The sequence below is a fragment of the Sinocyclocheilus grahami genome, unplaced genomic scaffold, assembly GCF_001515645.1.
Source record: "Sinocyclocheilus grahami isolate Dianchi unplaced genomic scaffold, SAMN03320097.WGS_v1.1 scaffold1172.1, whole genome shotgun sequence".
Lineage (NCBI taxonomy): Eukaryota > Metazoa > Chordata > Actinopteri > Cypriniformes > Cyprinidae > Sinocyclocheilus > Sinocyclocheilus grahami.
In genome coordinates, this window is record NW_015506351.1 from 233,531 (window position 1) to 253,969 (window position 20,439).

General features: G+C 37.1%; 2 protein-coding genes across 2 annotated transcripts in view; both read right to left on the minus strand.

The window, feature by feature from the left end:
- LOC107567600 (kinesin light chain 2-like) overlaps window positions 1–4,361 on the minus strand; it is a 22,816-nt gene extending 18,455 nt beyond the window's left edge. The window contains exons 1-2 of the mRNA XM_016253300.1: window positions 3,999–4,361; window positions 1,116–1,365 (exon numbers count right to left, since the gene is read on the minus strand). Of these exons, the coding sequence (XP_016108786.1) occupies window positions 1,116–1,343 (228 nt within the window). The 5' untranslated portion in view covers window positions 1,344–1,365; window positions 3,999–4,361. The remainder of the gene's footprint in view (window positions 1–1,115; window positions 1,366–3,998) is intronic.
- A 4,432-nt stretch (window positions 4,362–8,793) lies between these two features.
- The window catches only part of LOC107567601 (phosphofurin acidic cluster sorting protein 1), a 77,912-nt gene continuing 66,266 nt past the window's right edge, over window positions 8,794–20,439 (minus strand). The window contains exons 12-23 of the mRNA XM_016253301.1: window positions 20,240–20,369; window positions 19,085–19,189; window positions 18,261–18,367; window positions 18,009–18,163; window positions 16,636–16,746; window positions 14,733–14,835; window positions 14,613–14,655; window positions 13,555–13,597; window positions 13,317–13,455; window positions 12,169–12,407; window positions 10,570–10,689; window positions 8,794–10,487 (exon numbers count right to left, since the gene is read on the minus strand). Of these exons, the coding sequence (XP_016108787.1) occupies window positions 10,369–10,487; window positions 10,570–10,689; window positions 12,169–12,407; window positions 13,317–13,455; window positions 13,555–13,597; window positions 14,613–14,655; window positions 14,733–14,835; window positions 16,636–16,746; window positions 18,009–18,163; window positions 18,261–18,367; window positions 19,085–19,189; window positions 20,240–20,369 (1,414 nt within the window). The 3' untranslated portion in view covers window positions 8,794–10,368. The remainder of the gene's footprint in view (window positions 10,488–10,569; window positions 10,690–12,168; window positions 12,408–13,316; window positions 13,456–13,554; window positions 13,598–14,612; window positions 14,656–14,732; window positions 14,836–16,635; window positions 16,747–18,008; window positions 18,164–18,260; window positions 18,368–19,084; window positions 19,190–20,239; window positions 20,370–20,439) is intronic.

Below are 20,439 nucleotides of genomic sequence, written 5' to 3' on the forward strand. Positions count from 1 at the left end.
TGACTGACTGACTGACTGACTGACTGACTGAGTGACCGAGTGAGTGACCGAGTGAGTGAGTGACTGACTGACCGAGTGAGTGACCGAGTGAGTGACCGACTGAGAGAGTGAGAGAGTGACTGACTGAGTGAGTGAGAGAGTGACTGAGTGAGTGAGTGAGAGAGTGACTGAGTGAGTGAGAGAGTGACTGACTGAGGGAGTGAGAGAGTGACTGACTGAGTGAGAGAGTGACTGACTGAGTGAGAGAGTGACTGACTGAGTGAGAGAGTGACTGACTGAGTGAGAGAGTGACTGACTGAGTGAGAGAGTGACTGACTGAGTGAGAGAGTGACTGACTGAGTGAGAGAGTGACTGACTGAGTGAGAGAGTGACTGACTGAGTGAGAGAGTGACTGACTGAGTGAGAGAGTGACTGACTGAGTGAGAGAGTGACTGACTGAGTGAGAGAGTGACTGACTGAGTGAGAGAGTGACTGACTGAGTGAGAGAGTGACTGACTGAGTGAGAGAGTGACTGACTGAGTGAGAGAGTGACTGACTGAGTGAGAGAGTGACTGACTGAGTGAGAGAGTGACTGACTGAGTGAGAGAGTGACTGACTGAGTGAGAGAGTGACTGACTGAGTGAGAGAGTGACTGACTGAGTGAGAGAGTGACTGACTGAGTGAGAGAGTGACTGACTGAGTGAGAGAGTGACTGACTGAGTGAGAGAGTGACTGACTGAGTGAGAGAGTGACTGACTGAGTGAGTGAGTGAGTGAGTGACTGACTGACTGACTGAGTGACTGACTGACTGACTGAGTGAGTGAGTGAGTGAGAGAGTGACTGACTGAGTGAGTGAGTGAGTGAGTGAGTGAGAGAGTGACTGACTGAGTGAGAGAGTGAGTGAGTGAGAGACTGACTGACTGAGTGAGAGAGTGAGAGGACTGACTGAGTGAGAGAGTGACTGACTGAGTGAGTGACTGACTGACTGACTGACTGAGTGAGTGAGTGAGTGACTGACTGACTGACTGACTGAGTGACTGACTGACTGACTGAGTGAGTGACTGACTGAGTGACTGAGTGACTGAGTGACTGAGTGACTGAGTGAGTGAGTGAGTCTTTCTGAGTAATTGAGATACCTGTGCCTCTCCCAGCCCCAGCTCGATGTCCTCCAGGCTCTTGCGGAGCAGGCTGGACTTCTCCTGCGCGACGGGCGGCTGAGCGCAGTCCAGGACAGAGTTGAGGAGCTGAGCATGTTCCCCTCGCAGTGCCTCCAAACCCTGCATCACCGCTTTGGTGTTCAGCACAATCTCGTCCTGCGTCAGACGCTCCAGCGCCTCTTCTCGTGGGTACACCATGGTGGACATCACCCACGGGACGAACCGCTCGCTGTGAATGCACCGAAGGGCACCATTACAAACTGATGCATCACAAATTCTCATCTTACATGGCTTAGGTAAAACATAAAATACAATAAAAGTTGCCAAGTCAATGCAACATTTCAATTTCATTTAGTTTAACTTGATGTACTAAAAATAACTAAAACTGAAACTTAAATCAATTAAACAGAACAATAACTAATAAAAATTTTAAAAACAAACAGCAATTTTACCAAAATGTCAACTAAAAAAAACCTAAAAACTATTAAAACTAAAATTATAAAACGTTATTACCTAAAATAAAATAGGCTAAACATTAATTGAAACAGAATAAACTACTTAAAACAAACAAAAAAATATTTTATTTCGGCTAGTTGCCAAAGCTATATTTCTCATTTAGTTTAAATTAATGTATTAAAATAACTAAAACTGAAATTCAAAAAATCAATTAAACAGAACAATAACTAATAAAAATGATAAAAACAAAAAGCAATTTTACCAAAATGTCAATTAAAAAAAACTAAAATGATAAAACTGTAAATATATATATTTTATTTTGGCTAGTTGCCAAAGCAATATTTCTCATTTTCATTTAGTTTAAACTGATGTATTAAAATAACTAAAACTGAAATAGACACATAAAAACTATATAAACATATTAAAAAACAGTAACTATAAATGACAAAAAAAGAACACAAACAACTAAAACTGAAATAAAAACTATATAGATCCACTTAAAAAGAACAATAACAAATAAAAACAATAACAAAATTAGTAAACCTTCAACTAAAATGAAAACTAAAGCCATAAAACATTGTTACCCAAAATAAAATAAACATTAAGTGAAACAGAATAAAATAAAAACTTGAATAAAAAGACTTAATTTTATTTTGGCTAGATGCCAAAGCAGTACTTCTCATTTTCATTTATTTTAAACTGATGTATTAAAATAACTAAAACTGAAAAAAAAATTATAAAAACTATAGAAATATTTTAAACAAAAAAAGAACAAAAATAACTGGAGCTGAAATAAAACTAAATAAAAACAGCTCGCAAAAATGCCAAACACACACACACAAATAATAAACAAAATAAAAATGTATAAAACTATACATTTTAAAATAATAATAATTAATACAAATAACAAAAACACAACGACTAAAACTGAAAAAAAATTATAAAAACTATAGAAATATTTTAAACAAAAAAAGAACAAAAATAACTGGAGCTGAAATAAAACTAAATAAAAACAGCTCGCAAAAATGCCAAACACACACACACAAATAATAAACAAAATAAAAATGTATAAAACTATACATTTTAAAATAATAATAATTAATACAAATAACAAAAACACAACGACTAAAACTGAAAAAAATAAATAATAAAAATCGACAAAAACTAAAGTCATAGCCTATTTGAAAAAGAACATAAAATCGACAAAAACAAAAAGTAAATGAAAATGTAAAAAAATAAAATAACTATAGCATGTCAATGATACTAAAATAACGGTTTAGTTCTAATGACTCCATTAGACCCTGCCGTCCATCATGATCCATTAATGCACCTCACACCCAAAAACAGCCAAGCTGGCAACACTGACTACAAGACTGACTGCTGACAAAGAGTCCTGCTCTACCGCCCCAAAACATCTGAAGTGATGAACAACACCCGTGAGAACCCGAACACAGCAGAGTTTACTAATGCAGCAAATAATCAACAGTTACACAAGCAGCTGATTAACTGCTCCATGTGTAAAGTTCGCCTACTGCAGTACTTAATATGATATTATGATGACATCTCAGACATGACCTCCATCACTGGGCCGATTTCACCTGCATTTCCACCTGCGTCCAGCAGAGGCGCCATTCCTCACTCATCACGCCTACTGACTGCAATGCAGCAACAGCGGAGAGAAAGAGCGAAAGTCCCGCATCAAACCACGAGATGTGCAGCTCATAAACACACCAGATCAGACCACAAACCGCCTTCTGGTGCTCATAACCCTTCATATGCTTAGTGCACATTTCACAATGACTGACAGCTGCCTGGAATAATCAGGCGAAACCTGGAAAAACCCATCAAGGTGACCCACAGGACAACGCAACATGCGTGAACTCCTCCAGACGATCACAACATCATCCTCACGTCTGAGCGAAAAACAGGCCCGGTCCTCAATGTGAAACAAACCCCCCCCAAAGCTTCTGCAAACCGACTCAAAACATCAGCAAACACTTATTTCCATCACGCAAACTCCTCTCACGCTTCATTCTGTGTTCTCATAAAATAATATTTGAGAATGAATCATGCATATTTGATTCATAACCCGAGATATATTCAATGCACCATCACTGACTGGATGAAGAAGACAAAAATCACCAGATGCATCATAAAGAAGTCATACATCATCTGGTTTGCTCTTTCAGACATTGTCAAAACACATTATAATGGCATAATTATTTAAATAAAACATATAAACACAGTCTTCTGCGCTATTCGGATATTAAATATGAGCTTGTTTTTAGCAGATCAGGCTCAACTTTGTTCCACTAAATCAGCCAGTAAGTTAGCATCCTATTGTATGATCAATGCATGTGAAAAACCAAAGCGCAGATCATTTTTGCATTGCGTGCAAGAAAATACCTTTTATAATCCGCTTGTATCGGGCTTCTCTTGAACTCAAGCGTGCAAACAATGCGATGTTATGGATTCAGACGCGTCCAGAATTGCTACAATAAAACGATATCAGACGTGAATCAGATGAATCCCCGGCTGTAAAGATGCGCGTCAGTGCTGCGCTTTTGTCTTTGACGCGCTCAGCAAAACAAACGCCCGTGTGCGCGATCACCCGCTTTCTCTTCGTCCATCCTTCTCGTCCCTTTCAGCGTGATAGATAGCTGGCGGATCTTTGTGCTGGAGTGAGGGAGGATGACCAGAGCAAACCGAAAATGGCTGATGTGTGTGTTTGTGCTCCCAGAATCCACAGCACTGCGCGCTGACATCACTACACCCGCCCCTCCAACCGGGCTTGGACGCGTTATGCTAATGTTTTGGGCTACATTTGAGCTATTTTGACTTTTTTGAGCTATTTTGCTTTCATGGCACGTCTTCTTTCAGACTAGTGGAAAGAGAACATCGAAAATACACATTTAGGTGTTTTATTTTATGACACTTTCGATTTGCGTCTGTTGATTCCATTTACATTACATATTGCTTTTTCAAAATGAGATCTATCTCCACTTTGGCAGAACGTACATGCAAAAATTTTTACAGTTTTACTCCTAACTATATTCTGAAGGTTTTTACCGAGGGGTTTGTTTATATAACATCCACGTGACTTTATATAACATTTTATTTCTAAAATTTGGTGAAAATGTACTGTTTTCTGAATTATGGAAAGATAAAAACAGATATCCAAAATCCCTTCTGTAAAAACCTTTACATCTAATATCTCAACAAAATGAAGCAATAATTTTCAACCTGGCCTTTCCCAATATCTTGAAATTTATGCAAAGTGCATTTTTATTTTAAATTGCCTTCACTTCTAAAATAGTTGTAATATAGAACATTTGTTTTATTGGGGATTAATTAACTGGGGAAGATGAATATACAGATATTTTGGGCTATTTGGTTCTATAATTTGTCTTTCATACTAGTGGAAAGAAAACATCCAAATTATACATTTAAAAGTTTTGTGTTATGACACTTTATCCATTTGTGTCTGTAGATTTCAAATACATATTGCTTTGTAACAACAAGCTTCTATCTCCACTTCAGCAGAACTTACATGAAACTAATTTTACAGTTTTACACGTAATTTTATTCTAAAGTTTTTTACCGAGGGATTTGTTTGTATAACGTTCACACAATCTGGTATATAACATTGTATTTCTAAAATATGGTGAAAATTTACTGTTTTGTAAATTATGGAACGATAAAAACAGACATCCAAAATCCCTTCTGTAAAAACATTTAACTCTAATACCTCAACAAAATGAAGCAATAATTTTCAACCTGGCCTTTCCCAATATCTTGGGAAGTATGCAAATGAGGGCATTTTTCATTAGAAAATGCCTTAATAACTTGTAAAATAGTTGTGATACAAAACATTTGTTTTATTATGGTGATTAATCAACTGGGGAAGATAAATATACAGAGACATGTGTATATTTTGGGCTATTTGGTTCCATAATTTCTCTTTCATACTAGTGGAGAGAAAACATCCAAAATATATATTTAAGTGTTTGCTTTGTTTTATGTCACTTTATCCATTCACATCTGTAGATTTCAATTACAATACATATTGCTTTGTAAATATAAGTTTCTATCTAAACAAATTTCTAACTATATTCTGAAACTTTACCAAGGGGTTTGTTTTTATAACATTCGCGTTTTATTCCTAAAATATGGAGAAAATTGGCCATTTTCTAAAATGAAGCAACAATTCTGAAAAAAAAGTATGCAAATGAGTGAATTTATAGTTGGAAAATGCCTTAATTCGTAAAATACTTGTAATACAAAACAATAGTTTTAATGTATGGTGATTAATCAACCATGTAATTATGGAAATATATATTAGTTGAACTTTTTACTCGATTCACATAATTATGGGACAAGTAGAGTGTTAAATCTGTCAGAAAATATTTAATCTGTATATTAACATATCTATGGCAGAGCAATGCAAGTGACAAATAATAGTTCCACAAATAACAGTTACACTTATTTCGTTGTGCTAAAAATCCACAAACTACACAAGAGAATTTACAAATCAGGTGTTTATTAAATAAAAAAGAATACAAGTAACACTTCCACTGTCCATACCACATCTATTGATTGACAACTCAATTATGAAAAAGCAGTACTACAAAAACATGTCAAATAACAAAAATAGCACACAATAAAGGAACATGAGTTCATATTACAAGCACTTTGGATATGTACAAGCGTTTTTGTCTAAAGGCAAAAAGGCAAAGAGCTGAAGACTGCTAAAAGATAACAAATGCATGTGCAAAAATACTTATCTCATCCACAAGCTCGGTTCTTGATCTTCCACGACTAAATATTACGCAATGATTTACTTTACAAAGCAGGCTAAATTTGGCCAGTTTGAATCCGAAGCTTGTGGAATTTAGGCATTTTATCTCTCCGACAGATTACATTGACAAAAAGTATTTGAAGGGGATGAGCGCCATTCTGATTGGTCGTTGGGATAATTAGTCGACCAATCAGAATGTTCAAATCCACTTCATGTTGTCGAAGTTTCACATGACAAATCAACACAAGTACATACAGAGGTACGAGGACAGGCAAAGACCAGACTCCACACGGCACACACATAAAGAGACAGTCCATGTTCGAGTGACGGAACAGAAATTAGTAGTTGTTAAGCTTTTTTCATATTGAAATGAATCGATTTCAAAATTCGGTACTTTCCATTCCCATTCCAGACTGCTCCATAAATACTGAAAATCATTTTCCATACATACAAAAACACAAACAAACAAAAAAATTTAACAATTGACACTCTTTGGCAGTGACTCTTTTTTTTTGCCCCTCCTTTTTTCCATTCTTTACATATCCATATAAAATTTGAACCTGGACTCCGAAATAGTTGCCACTAATTGTGTGTGAAAGTTGCTGCAAGTTTTTGCGCGTTTGCTCATCATGCAAGCTTAAAACACGGACCGCAAGTGTAACAACAGTACAGACATTTTAACTGGTTTGAATTCATATTCAGCGTGGGTTTTTCTCTTTATATGCTCAATATCTATAGGGGGTCTTTTCTAGAAGGTTTCTAAGCTTTGGTGAACATGCCGACCCTCTAAATCATTTATGATTTTCAGATCCAATGAGGAATGATCAAAGCCTTAACAGGACTGTGCAAAACCCTCTAGACACAATCGCTGACTGAAATATTAAAAGCCTTTCTGACATAACTTGCAGCTCTCATGACAGCCATGCATCTTTCTATGAGCCTTATAGGATTTAAATCACAAAGATATTCATAAAATAAAAAATGCAATTTATGCAACAGCTATATAAAAACATATTAAGAACTTATCTGCTATAGACAAATTATTAATGTGTGGATATTTGTTTAATAGTGCGGCACTGATAACCAACATTAACTCAAAGAAATTATATTTTCACTCTTTTCTAAAAATACGGGCAAAAAAAAGGCGAGATGCATTTGATATACACAAAAGAAAGACACTCACACTTCAAAACTATTGCTAAACATTCTCTGTAAGAAGCAGGAACAAATAAAAATCGAATTGACCCATCGTGACTTTAATACTTTGTTGTTCTTAATACTTTTAACCACAGAAAAACTGATACCTTCATTCCAGAAAACATGACTCCGATTAGAAAGATTTAGGGTGAATCTCACATTTAGGTCATATATCACCTCAACAAACGAAAAAATAATTATATTAAAATGATTGTAATGCAAATGTTTGTATTAGAAATCAGCCTAAATGAACAGAATTTCAACAAATGCTACAATGACGTATGCAATAAAAAAAAATATATTTTTTGCCACATTACTGTAATAAAATTATACCAATCATGTCACAAAGCAAAATCCTAAATGTTCCTAAATTTGGCAGAATTTTGTTTAAGCAAATCTTATTTCTTTCTTTTGATTTTGTTGTGAAATATGACATTTCTTTATGGGTTTTTGTGAGATTCACTCTTTCAGTTTGAAAAATAATATTAAGAGATTAACAGGTTAATCATGTAACAATCATTGTATATTAATAACTTATCAGCATTTCAAGCTGCAATGGATATAAGTCGGCTGGGTGGAAAGACGCCGAATCTTGTGCTGTGAAGAACGTACAGTTAACACCACAGATTAATTAAACCAGTGAGCACTACTGTCCACAACACACACGCACACACTCGCACAAACACACACGCACTACACACTGGATTCACTCTCACTGTGGCACAACACCATTTCATAGATAGCTTTTTTTGTTGTTTGTTTTGTTATTATTTTAAAACCACATTTCAGTGACATTTTGTTAGTTGCATTACCTACCACTCACAAGAATATCTCACAAAAGTTCTAGACAAAATAAAACCACGCTACTTCTGTGAAAGCTGCCATTAGCAGTAATGTAACAAGCTCCAGCTAAAAAAATAAAGGGATGTTGTAGCTCAAGATTTACTGATCAGTTCAGATGTTTTGTTCACAGCTGTACTGCAAAAAATGATTCTCGCAGTATTTTGTCCTAGTTCGTATTTTATAGTGTTTTCAAATAGCTAAACCTTCTTAAATCAAGATAAAGTCAAATGATTTAAGATATTAAACACTGTTTTTTGAGAAATGATCAAAATTAAGTACATCTTAAGTAATTTTGCTTCTCAAGTAAATGTATCTTGATTTAAGATTGTTTAGATATTTGTACTGTAAAAGACAAAAACTAAATAAGAATAAAATAAAAAAAATCATGTGTTTGCAGTGTGTAAAGGTAGTGTTTGGGAATTGTGTTTTAATTGGGCATTCTGTATGAGGAGCTGATCGCTTCTTGTGCTTTGGACGAAGATATGAAGAAATGAAGGCGAGTTTAAGTGCATAGCATTTGACAACTGATGAAGATGAAACCTTTGTAGTTCTCCCCAAACCGGTTTCCAGCTGTAAAGATGCGAACAAGAAGCTGACATTTTCACCTCCAACCTCGTGCAGCCTTTACGTTAGGCCTTGTGCTGACTGATACGACATAGTTCTTTCATAAATCGCGTTTGCCGTTGCCCGTATTATAAAGGTGACTGACTTATTCTGTGCCATAATGTTTACATTCTGATTGGCCAGAGATCTTTGGAGATGTTTTATGAAATGAAATAAAACCTGTAGATGAGCTACATATTTAAGCTAAAAGGTCACTTTTAAAAATAAACAATAACTGACACATAAAACCGTGTTTAAAAACGAATACAAAACTAAACTGAAATAGTTTATTCTAGTTAACAGATTAACCAATGCAAACTACTAACCTTCCGTGTGTCAAGGGGAACGCAGAGACGCCGCTGCATCAGGCAAAGCGATTTGTGCACAAGTACACAGTGCACTACTGAACTAACATTAAATGTTAACTTTGCCAGTGCATTATGGGTGATGTAGTTTAAGACATGCAAGTTGGAGGTCAACAACGCATTTCCAGATGTCGCCGACTGGAAGGATAAAACAAACTATACAAACAATGATTTTTAGGAAATCTAAAAAGTCCTCAGTTGGCCGATGGGCACCTCGTAGCCCCGCCTCCAATGTCAAATTGCCGTTTAACACCGCCTTCGTACTACAGCCGAGAAATTTGCTAATTTCAGAATATTCATTGGCGCTTTTTTTATTGTCAACAATAACTGACTCATAAAAGCGTGCTTAAAAACTAATATAAAACTAAACTGAAATTGTTTATTCTAGTTAACAGAGATTAACCAATGCGAACTACTTTTTTGCGCTTTTTTCATGTTTGAATCTCTGTTCACAAAAAACTACCATGGCAACCATAGTTTCTGCCAAAATTCCCTAGTTGCTAAGTAACAGAAAGATTCCGAAAGCTGATTTTACTTGAGTGACAATAACTGCAAGTTTATCTCCAAACATATACAGTTACCATGGTAGATTTTAGCTGCATTTCTCAATTATACTGGTTATGGAGGTCAATGATGGAAGAGATCAGTTACGCAAAGGGACTTATTGAGGGTTGTTGAGAGTGATTTAAGCGGCGTCATGCTGTTAAATAGTCTTCGACAGGTGGTGTATCCAAATTTTGTGCTTGGCCCCCATATGTGGCTCTGGGACCTTTGATAAATAAAAGTGACTAGCGCTGATAAAAGTCTATCGAAGCCGTCTTCAACTCCACCTACCCGCCCTCCAGAGACGGTCACATGAGAGTCCCGTCTCAACTGTGATTGGCCAGCGTTGTGAAAGTGGCGGTGGCGGTGGTGTGCAATGGGGTGTAGGTTGCAGGTTGTAGGGGCGGGGCTGAGAAAGTGGGGCGTCCTAGGAGGGCGGTTTGCTGTAGCCGAACAATCCCACCGGGAGATACTTGACGTGAGTCGGCCACTGAGCAGCTAGCTGGAAGAACTTCACGTCGTTCCACTCGCATCCGTCGATGGTGACTGAGAAAGGAGGAAGAGAAATGTTGTTTTCTGCTTTAGCTGACAAGAAAGCAGTTTTCTGTCTGTGATGAAGGTCTGGTACCTTTCAGGATGGTCTGCTGCTGTTTGGCGGAGCAGATGAGCCGGCTGATGCCCTCGATCACCTGACTCTTAGAGTCCATCTCCCGCTCTTTAGGCTTCTTCCCCAGGAAAATAGTGGGAACTGCACAAAAAAAGCGAGAGAGACATTATTCATATTGTAATATTAAACTCGTATATAAAGTGGTACTGGTTCTTTGTTTAATATGTGACCCTGGAGCACAAAAGCAGTGTTAAGTCGCTGGGGTATATTTGTAGCAGTAGCCAAAAACACATTGTATGGGTCAATTATAAATTTTTTCTTTTATGCCAAAAATCATTAGGATATTAAGCAAAGATCATGTTCCATAAAGATATTTTGTAAATTTCCTACTGTAAATATATCAGCACTTAATTTTTTATTAGTAATATGCATTGCTAAGAACTTCATTTGGACAACTTTAAAGGCGATTTTCTCAATATTTGGATTTTTTTGCACCCTCAGTTTCCAGATTTTCAAATAGTTGTATCTCGGCCAAATATTGTCCGATCCTAACAAACCATACATCCATGGAAAGCTATTTATTCAGATTTCAGATGATGCATACATCACAATTTAGAAAAATTGGCTGGTTTTGTGGTCCAGGGTCACATATATTACTTTAATTTACACTACCGTTCAAAAGTTTGGGGTCAGTGCATTTTTTTGAAGGATTTTACTACTTTTATTGAGCATGGTATGGATGCATTAAAATGACAGAAAGTGACAGTAAAGACATTTACAATTTGACAAAATATTTCTATTTCAGGTAAATGCTGTTTTTTTTTTTACATTTATTCATCAAAGAGTCCTGAAAAATAAAATGTATCACAGTTTCCACAATAATATGAAGCAGCACAACTGTTTTCAACATTGATAATAATCAGAAATGTTTCTTAATCAGCATATTAGAATGATTTCTGAAGATCATGTGACGCTGAAGACTGGAGTAATGATGCTGGAAATTCAGCTTTGATCACAGAAATAAATTACATTTTACAATATATTAAAATAGAAAACAGCTATTTTAAATTCTAATAATATTTCACAATTTTAGCATTTTTACTGTATTTTTGATCAAATAAATGGTAAGCATAAGAGAATTCTTTCAAAAATATTGAACTTTTGAATGGTAGTGTTCAAATACCTGTGTACATTTTATTTTTATTTGTAAACTGTCAGTTCTATTATTTTTTTTGGACATATATTATGATATATAGTTTATACACTTATATAATGTGTATAATTTTTAAATATATAATTGTATAATGTGCACTCTTTTTTATAGTTTACAGTTTAATTTTTTGATTATTTTTTATTTATTCATTCATTTTCTGTTTGCCATTTTCCTTTTTATGTTCAGTATTGGATTGGTGTAATTAATTTTCTTCTCGCTTATTTTGCCATCTACTATTTTTTGTGTATCATGACAAATAAAAAAATACTGTCCTGTACATTAAATATAACTTTTACTACATCAAATTACAGTTTGCCAAACAGATTTATTTCTAAGCCAACATGGATATTCTGGATGCTTTGAACGTCCATCGTATCATTTTGCATGTTTCATGACGGTCCGCTCACCTTTCTTGTTCTTCTCTTTGGTGACCACGGTCATGGCCATAGTGTTGCCGGGCACCTGCGGCTCACTGGTTCCTCCTCCTGGCAGACGGCTGACCTGCAGCGACCAGAAGGCACTCTTCAGAGTGTTCTTACAGCCGGTGTCTCTCCTCTCGCCCTCGCGACGCTTCTCCACCAGAGACGCCAGCCAGTAATCCACCTGCAGACCGATGGCGTCTCCGCCGTGAGACAAGCTGGGACTCCTGAGACAGACACATCACATCACAACACAGCTGCACAGCCAGACACTTACACAGTTGTGTTCTGCATTGCTAGATTTCTCTCTGATTGTTACATTTCTACATTAAAAGTGCAGGAATATGCAGTTTTAAAGCATTTAATTCTTCTTAAAAGGTTGGACCACCAATAAAAGTACTAACATTACTACACTTAAAACTGAAATACATTTAAACTAAAGCTAAATAGAAATATAATAAAAAATAATTTTAAAAATGAAACATAACGCATGATGACAAACTATAATCTAAAATTAAAAGTAAATATAAAAGCTAATTCTAAATAACGTTATAATATGATAGTAAATAAATAAAATAACGCTGCAAAGCACACAGCATTAAACACAAAAACCCATTTCCACTGTGATAAATTAACTTAATGGCTATTTGGTCAGACATTTAACACAGAACTGGGACGACAGCCATGCAGACCAATTTGATGCAGTGTGCGGTGTATGGTCTGAGCACTGACAGGCTGACCCCCCACCCCTTCAACCTCTGCAGCAATGCTGGCAGCACTCATACTGTCACGAATTCGGTTCATGGACTTCCGTTTATTCACCACCAGATGTCACACTTTCCATTACATTGACTCTCGCACTATATCATTGTATATTAAGAGGTTGAACCACCAAAAACTGCAGCTAAATGGTGACAAATCTGGTTTCACATGGTTTCTACTGGGTTTAACAGTCGATCAGCTGGACTTCCAGGTGGTGGGTACTGAGCATGTAGACCACCTTGGATCAGCAAAAACCAGCCCGAGCTGCTTTATTCCGCACGACCTGCTTGCTCCAGCAGGATTAGCAAGTAATTTGTGAAACCTTGTGACGCTAGAAATTCCCTCAACAATGAGCCGATCCTGAAGTCACTCACCCCTGCACCGCCAAACCGCCGCCCATGGAGGGAGACGAGGGGGGCGTGGCCGTCTCCTTCAGTCCGCCGGGTGAGCCGTGAGAGGGCGGAGACGTGGAGGGGACGGCTAAACTCACAGCCACGCCCTCTTCAGAGTCACCTGGGAAACAGAGACAGACACACGGTGAGAGTCTGCGCCGATGTCACACTTAGAGCTATTACAAGCAATCAGCGCTTCAGTCGCTATGGAAACACACACCTGCTGCTGATTGGCCAGGCTCAATCAAACCCACTTTCACCACCTGTGAGACGATCATAACAAATAAATAGAGAGACACACAGACAGAATATACAATAAAATATTACCCCTCAAAAAAGTGATATAATACATGATAAACAACATATGGAGCTTTTAAGTGGCACTTGAGCTGTTTGCAATAAATATATAAAGCAAAAATGAGATAGACAGACAGACATAGAAAAGGACAGAATAAAATATAAAAAAAGATTACTAAAATAAAAATATAAAAGGTAAAATAATTGAAATAAATTCTAGGGGCACATATTACCCCTCAAAAAAGTAATTTACTTTATTATAATACATGACATATTATAAAACAGTATATGATGCTTTCAGTGACAAAGCAATCAATAAATAAGGCAGCAACTCTGAATTTCTTTGTCATAGGGCTTATACACGCATTTTAATTAATCAACGCAAAATGCAATATTATGGTATGGCTAGTAAGAAATACTCATAGGTGAATAAAAAAAGATTACTAAAACAAAAAGATAAAAAAGTGGAAATAAATACCAGAAGCATATATTATCTCTCAAAAAGGTACTTTTATATTTAAGCCCAAAACACTGAATAAAGTCATTTTCATAGGACAAAACTACATGTATTTAAATACATACAATGCAAAATGCAATATTATGGATAGTAAGAAATACTTATGGGTGCATAAAATAAAATAATAAAAGTAAATGACATAAAATATTACAATAAAAAAATAAAATATAAAAAAGGGTTAATAAAATAAAAAGATAAAAGGTAAAAAATGAAAGTAAATTACAGGGGCAAATATAACAAACCCCCCCCCCCCAAAAAAAGTACTTTTCTAAAAAAGTTAAAGTAAAACGTGAAACATAATATAAAATAGTTTGAGTGACATTCATGCTGTTTGCAAAAAAAAAAAAACTCAAAATGTCATTGTCTAATATATTTATATGAATGCAAAATGCAATATTATGCCTAGTAAGAAATACATATGGGTGCAATCCCACCACCAACAAGTGATTCCTCTTCCTACTCACCCCAATGAAGGGAATGAATTTCTGATAGGAATCTTCATCTCTCCTGTAAGAGGAAGTGATAAGTGAGTTGTGAGTAGAGCAGTGAAAGATGTGCAGCTGTAATGAGAGACAGAGCCGTACGTTCTGTGTTTGCAGGTCAGCATGGCCTCAGCGATGGGCAGCTGGTGTGTGAGAGCCGCTCCGCTGATGTACTGAGCCACACGCACCGCCACGTCCACCGCATCTACACACACACACACACACACAGACACAGACACAGACACACACAGACATGCACAGACACACACACACACACACACACAGACACGCACAGAGACACACACAGACACAGACGCGCACACGCACAGACACACACAGACACAGACACAGACACGCACACGCACAGACATAGACGTGCACACGCACAGACAGACACGCACAGACATAGACACAGACACAGACACCCACAGACACACACACACACACACACACAGACAGACACACACACACACACGTCCACAGACGCGCACACGCACAGACACACACAGACACAGACACAGACACGCACACGCACAGACATAGACGTGCACACGCACAGACAGACACGCACAGACATAGACACAGACACAGACACCCACAGACACACACACACACACACACACAGACAGACACACACACACACACGTCAACTACAACAACATACAGCTGCGAGGTTAAACGGGTGTTTAACGAATCAGACATCTATTGCACAGATACTCTTTAAACTGAACTGAGCTGGATGATGACATCACTGAATTAAATGATGAACTGCCTTTAACTGAAAACTGAGTGTTTATTATTGTCACTTTGCATTATTGACACACTATTTTCCTATTTGATACTGTAAAGCTGCTTTGACAAAATCTGTACTGTTAAAAGCACTATATAAATAAAGGAGACTTGACTTGACTTGACATCTGAACATCAACAATTATATCATTTTACTATTAAAAAAAAAAGATATAGCAATTATGAAAGATATATTAGTTAGATATTTTTTTGAAAAAAACAAAACAAATAACGAACATTTTCGGATTTTTTTTTTTTCCCATTCCGTTCATTACATTTCTGAAGAAAACCATTGCATAATATAATTTAAAACAGAAAATTCCAATAAAATATGCTTTATATTTTTGTCAGTTGAGTTTTACAAAAATCATAGACTAGTAATTCCTCACTTTCAAATTAAATGAAAAATGAAAACAATAGATAGCTCTTGGTGTGTGTGTGTGTGTGTGTGTGTGTGAGAGCTGCATGATAAATTGAGAATTGAGACTTTTTTCTGTCTCAAATAGAGATCACGTTTCTCCCACGATTCTGAAATAAACAAAATAATGTGACAAAATATTAACTGCACTGCTGCAGTCCATTTAAAAAAGTGTTTACTTAGTTTGAATGAATTATTAGGCATTTTAATATACACTATAAGCCTATGTATATTTAAAATACATTTAATAAACCAATTATTATTATTAAAATTAGGAAAAAGTGGTTTGAATGAATGATTCAATGACTCACTCATAAATACTTCACTTCTTTCAGTACTGGATGAATCAGCGTTTTTGAACAAATCTTTTGAATGAATGATTCAATAACAAATGCATTTTTTAACAGTCACTTGTTGCCATCTAGTGGAGAAACCACGTAATCAACAACGCTATTTGAAGCACCAGTTACTTTCAAAGGGGATTTGCTGTATTTTGATCGCTACCATAGGCATCCGTGTTTATATTCAAACTATAAACTTTCATCCCAGTATTTCTGTGATAATATGAATGACTGTAAGACAGATATAACAACATGGTAAATGTCTGCTCTCTGTGTCAGCGGATCGTTGTCATTGAGAAATCAGATTGTGTGGGTGTTTGAATCGAGATCGCAATCTTCTAACAATTAATTGTGCAGCTCTAGTGTGTGTGTTTGCATTGTATAAGTATGTGTGTGTATTGTGTGTGTGTGTGTATATGTGTGTGTGTGTGTGTGTATATGTGTGTGTATTGTGTACCTGTCTGCGGTGGCTCTGATCGGTTGAATGTGTCTCTCCAGGCTCCGTCTAGAAAGGCTGCGCTGTAACGGTTGTCAAGGGCACCCAGGTGCTTAGCAACAGGATGAGAACCTGACCCAGTTTAAAGAAAGAAGAATACAAACAGAAACACTGAAATTAACATCCAAGAATATCCACATCAAAAAACAAAAATAAATCATATCTACCTATCTATCTATCTAAGTGAAGTGACATGTGGCCAAGTATGGTGACCCATACTTAGAATTAGTGCTCTGCATTTAACCCATCCAAAGTGCACACACACAGCAGTGAACACACACACACCGTGAACACACACCCGGAGCAGTGGGCAGCCGTTTTATGCTGCGGCACCCGGGGAGCAGTTGGGGGTTTGGTGTCTTGCTCAAGGGCACCTCAGTCGTGGTATTGAAGGTGGGAGAGAGCGCTCCCCCCACCTACAATCCCCGCCGGTTCAAGACTTGAACCCACAACCTTTGGGTTACGAGTCCAACTCTCTAACCATTAGGCCACAACTTCCCCGGGGTATTGGGTAAAATTTTCAATTAGCAATAATCGCGCCTCGAATAAACCTCATAGGCTACGATACTGCCACTGCGCAAAGCTCTAAGATGATATATGATCAAAGATCTATCTATCTATCTAGCTATCTAACTAAATCATATCTATCTATATATCGCATATCTATCTATCTATCATGTCATATCTATCTATCTATCAATCATCTCATATCTATCTATCTATCTTATATCGATCTATCTAACTAAATCATATCTATCCATCTATCTATCTAGCTAACTAAATCATATCTATCTATCTATCATCTCATATCTATCTATCTATCTATCTCATATCTATCTATCTAGCATCTCATATCTATCTATCTATCTATCCATCTAAATCATATATCTCCATCTATCTATCCATCTCTCTCAAATCTATCTATCTATCTATCTATCTATCTATCTCATATCTATCTATCTATCTATCTATCTATCTATCTATCTATCATCTCATATCTATCTATCTATCTATCTCATATCTATCTATCTAGCATCTCATATCTATCTATCTATCCATCCATCTAAATCATATATCTCCATCTATCTATCCATCTCTCTCAAATCTATCTATCTATCTATCTATCTATCTATCTCATATCTATCTATCTATCTATCTATCTATCTATCTCATATCTATCTATCTAGCATCTCATATCTATCTATCTATCTATCCATCTAAATCATATATCTCCATCTATCTATCCATCTATCTCATATCTATCTATCTATCTATCTATCTCATATCTATCTATCTATCTCATATCTATCTATCTATCTATCTATCTATCTTACCCAGAGGCACGACCAGGAAGCGGAGGTGATTGAGCCAATCAGACGTCTTGTTGGCCAGCTGAGTGACGAAGAACTGCAGCACTGATCCTAGATAACTCTGACCGCCGACCACCGCCACCTTCACCGGCCGCGGCATCGACGAGTTACAGTTACAGCTGCACACACAGACAGATGAGATCAGATTACACTGGACTGTACGCTTCAAGCTCAGTGCTTTCTTCACAAAAGCCCTGTTTAGCTCAGTTAACTTACAATTTCTGTATCCGTGTGAGCAGAGCCGAGAGAACGGCCTGAATCTCTGCACCAGAACACGTGCAAACCACCGGATGCTTCTGAACCTGAAGCTGCTCCGCAACATACTGCAAACACACGGCAGTACAGCCACAGAAAACGCATTTATATTGATATAAAATATTTCTGTTTCATATAAATGCTGTCCTTTTGAACCTTCTATTCATCAAACAATCCTAAAATAAAATGCATCACAGTTTGCACAAAAATATTGGGCAGCACAATTGTTTTCAGCATTGATAATAATCAGAAATGTTTCTTGAGCAGCAGATCAGCATATTAGAATGATTTCTGAAGATCATGTGACACTGAAGACTGGAGGAATGATGCTGAAAATACAGCTTTGCATCATAGAAATAAATTATATTTGAACATATATTCACTTAGAAAAGTGTTTTTTATTGTAATAATATTTCATAATATTACTGTTTTTACTATATTTTTCATCAAATAAATGCAGCCTTTTACACTTAGTATTTTAAAGAGTTATAAGCCATTAAAGGTTGTGCATTACGGTCAAATTCCCATATTACACTGTCTAAGAACAGGAACAGCACTTTGCCATGGTAAAAATACAAAACACAGCCATTAGGACAGTCTGCTTCACACACACACACACACACACACACAGACAGACACAGACACAGACACAGACACAGACACACAGACACACAGACACAGACACAGACACAGACACAGACACAGACACACACACACAGACAGACACAGACACAGACAGACACACACACACACACACACACACACACACACACACACTCATATACCTGTCCTTGCCAGTCTGTGCCATTGATCAGGATGAGACTTTCAGGAAGAGCAGCATCAGATAACAGAATCTGATTCAACTGATCATAGACGGCCTTCCTGAGGACCTGCAAACACACACACACACACACACACACACACACACACACAGCAATGAATGAATCAGCCAAGCATGAATAATTCACAGTGACTCTGCAGAACAAGATGAAACACTGCATTAACATTCCTTGTTTAAAAAGCAAAGAGAGCAAAGAATTTGAGAACTGTGTTTGGAGAAAGAGAGAAACCCTGTTTACACCCGTCATAAACAGCCATACATTACAGGAATAGCTCACCCAAAAATGAGAATTTCCTGAAAATGTCCTCACCCTGATGCCATCCAAGATGTAGATGAATTTGTTTCTTCATCAGATTTGGAGAAATGTAGCATTACATCACTTGCTCAGCAATGGATGCTCTGCAGTGAATGGGTGCCGTCAGAATGAGAGTCCAAACAGCTGATAAAAACATAACAATAATCCACACCACTCCAGTCCATCAGTTAATGTCTTGAGAAGTAAAGATGTTTGTAAGAAACAAATCCATCATTAGGATGTTTGTAACTTTTAACTGTTGCTTCTGGCTAAAATATGAGTCCATTATCCATAATAATAACACTTCCTCCAGTGAAAAGTCTCCTGTTGTCCTCACACATTAACACATATTTGTTTAGAACTGTTTTGGCTTGTAAACAGTGCTTGATCTGTGCAGATTTCTGTGCATGATTCCAACGAGATGACTTTTTCACTGGAGGAAGCATTATTATGGATTATAACGGAAGCAACGGTTTGAAGTTAAAATGTCTTAATGATGGATTTGTTTCTTACAAACAAGCAGCTTTTCGCTTCACAAGGCATTAACTGATGAACTGGAGTGGTGTGGGTTACTTGTGGATTATTGTGATGTTTTTATCAGCTGTTTGGACTCTGATTCTGACGGCACCCATTCACTGCAGAGCATCCATTGCTCAGACAGTGACGTAATGCTACATTTCCTCAAATCTGATGAAGAAACAAACTCATCTACATCTTGCACGGCCTGAGTGTGAGTAAAGTTTCGTTTCTGGCTGAACCATTGCTTGCTAAATACAGACGTAAACGGAGTCTAAATCGTGGTACCTGTGTGCTGTGTCCGAGTTCAGGCGATCGCTCGCTGTCGGAGCTGTTGCCTCGTTCGCTCAGCGGTTTGGAGAGCTGTCGGTCTTTCACAGGAGTGCTGCGTTTACGGGGTGTGTGTCCTCCATCCAACCTACAACACACACAGACACAGACACAGACACAGACACACACACACACACACACACACACAAACACACACA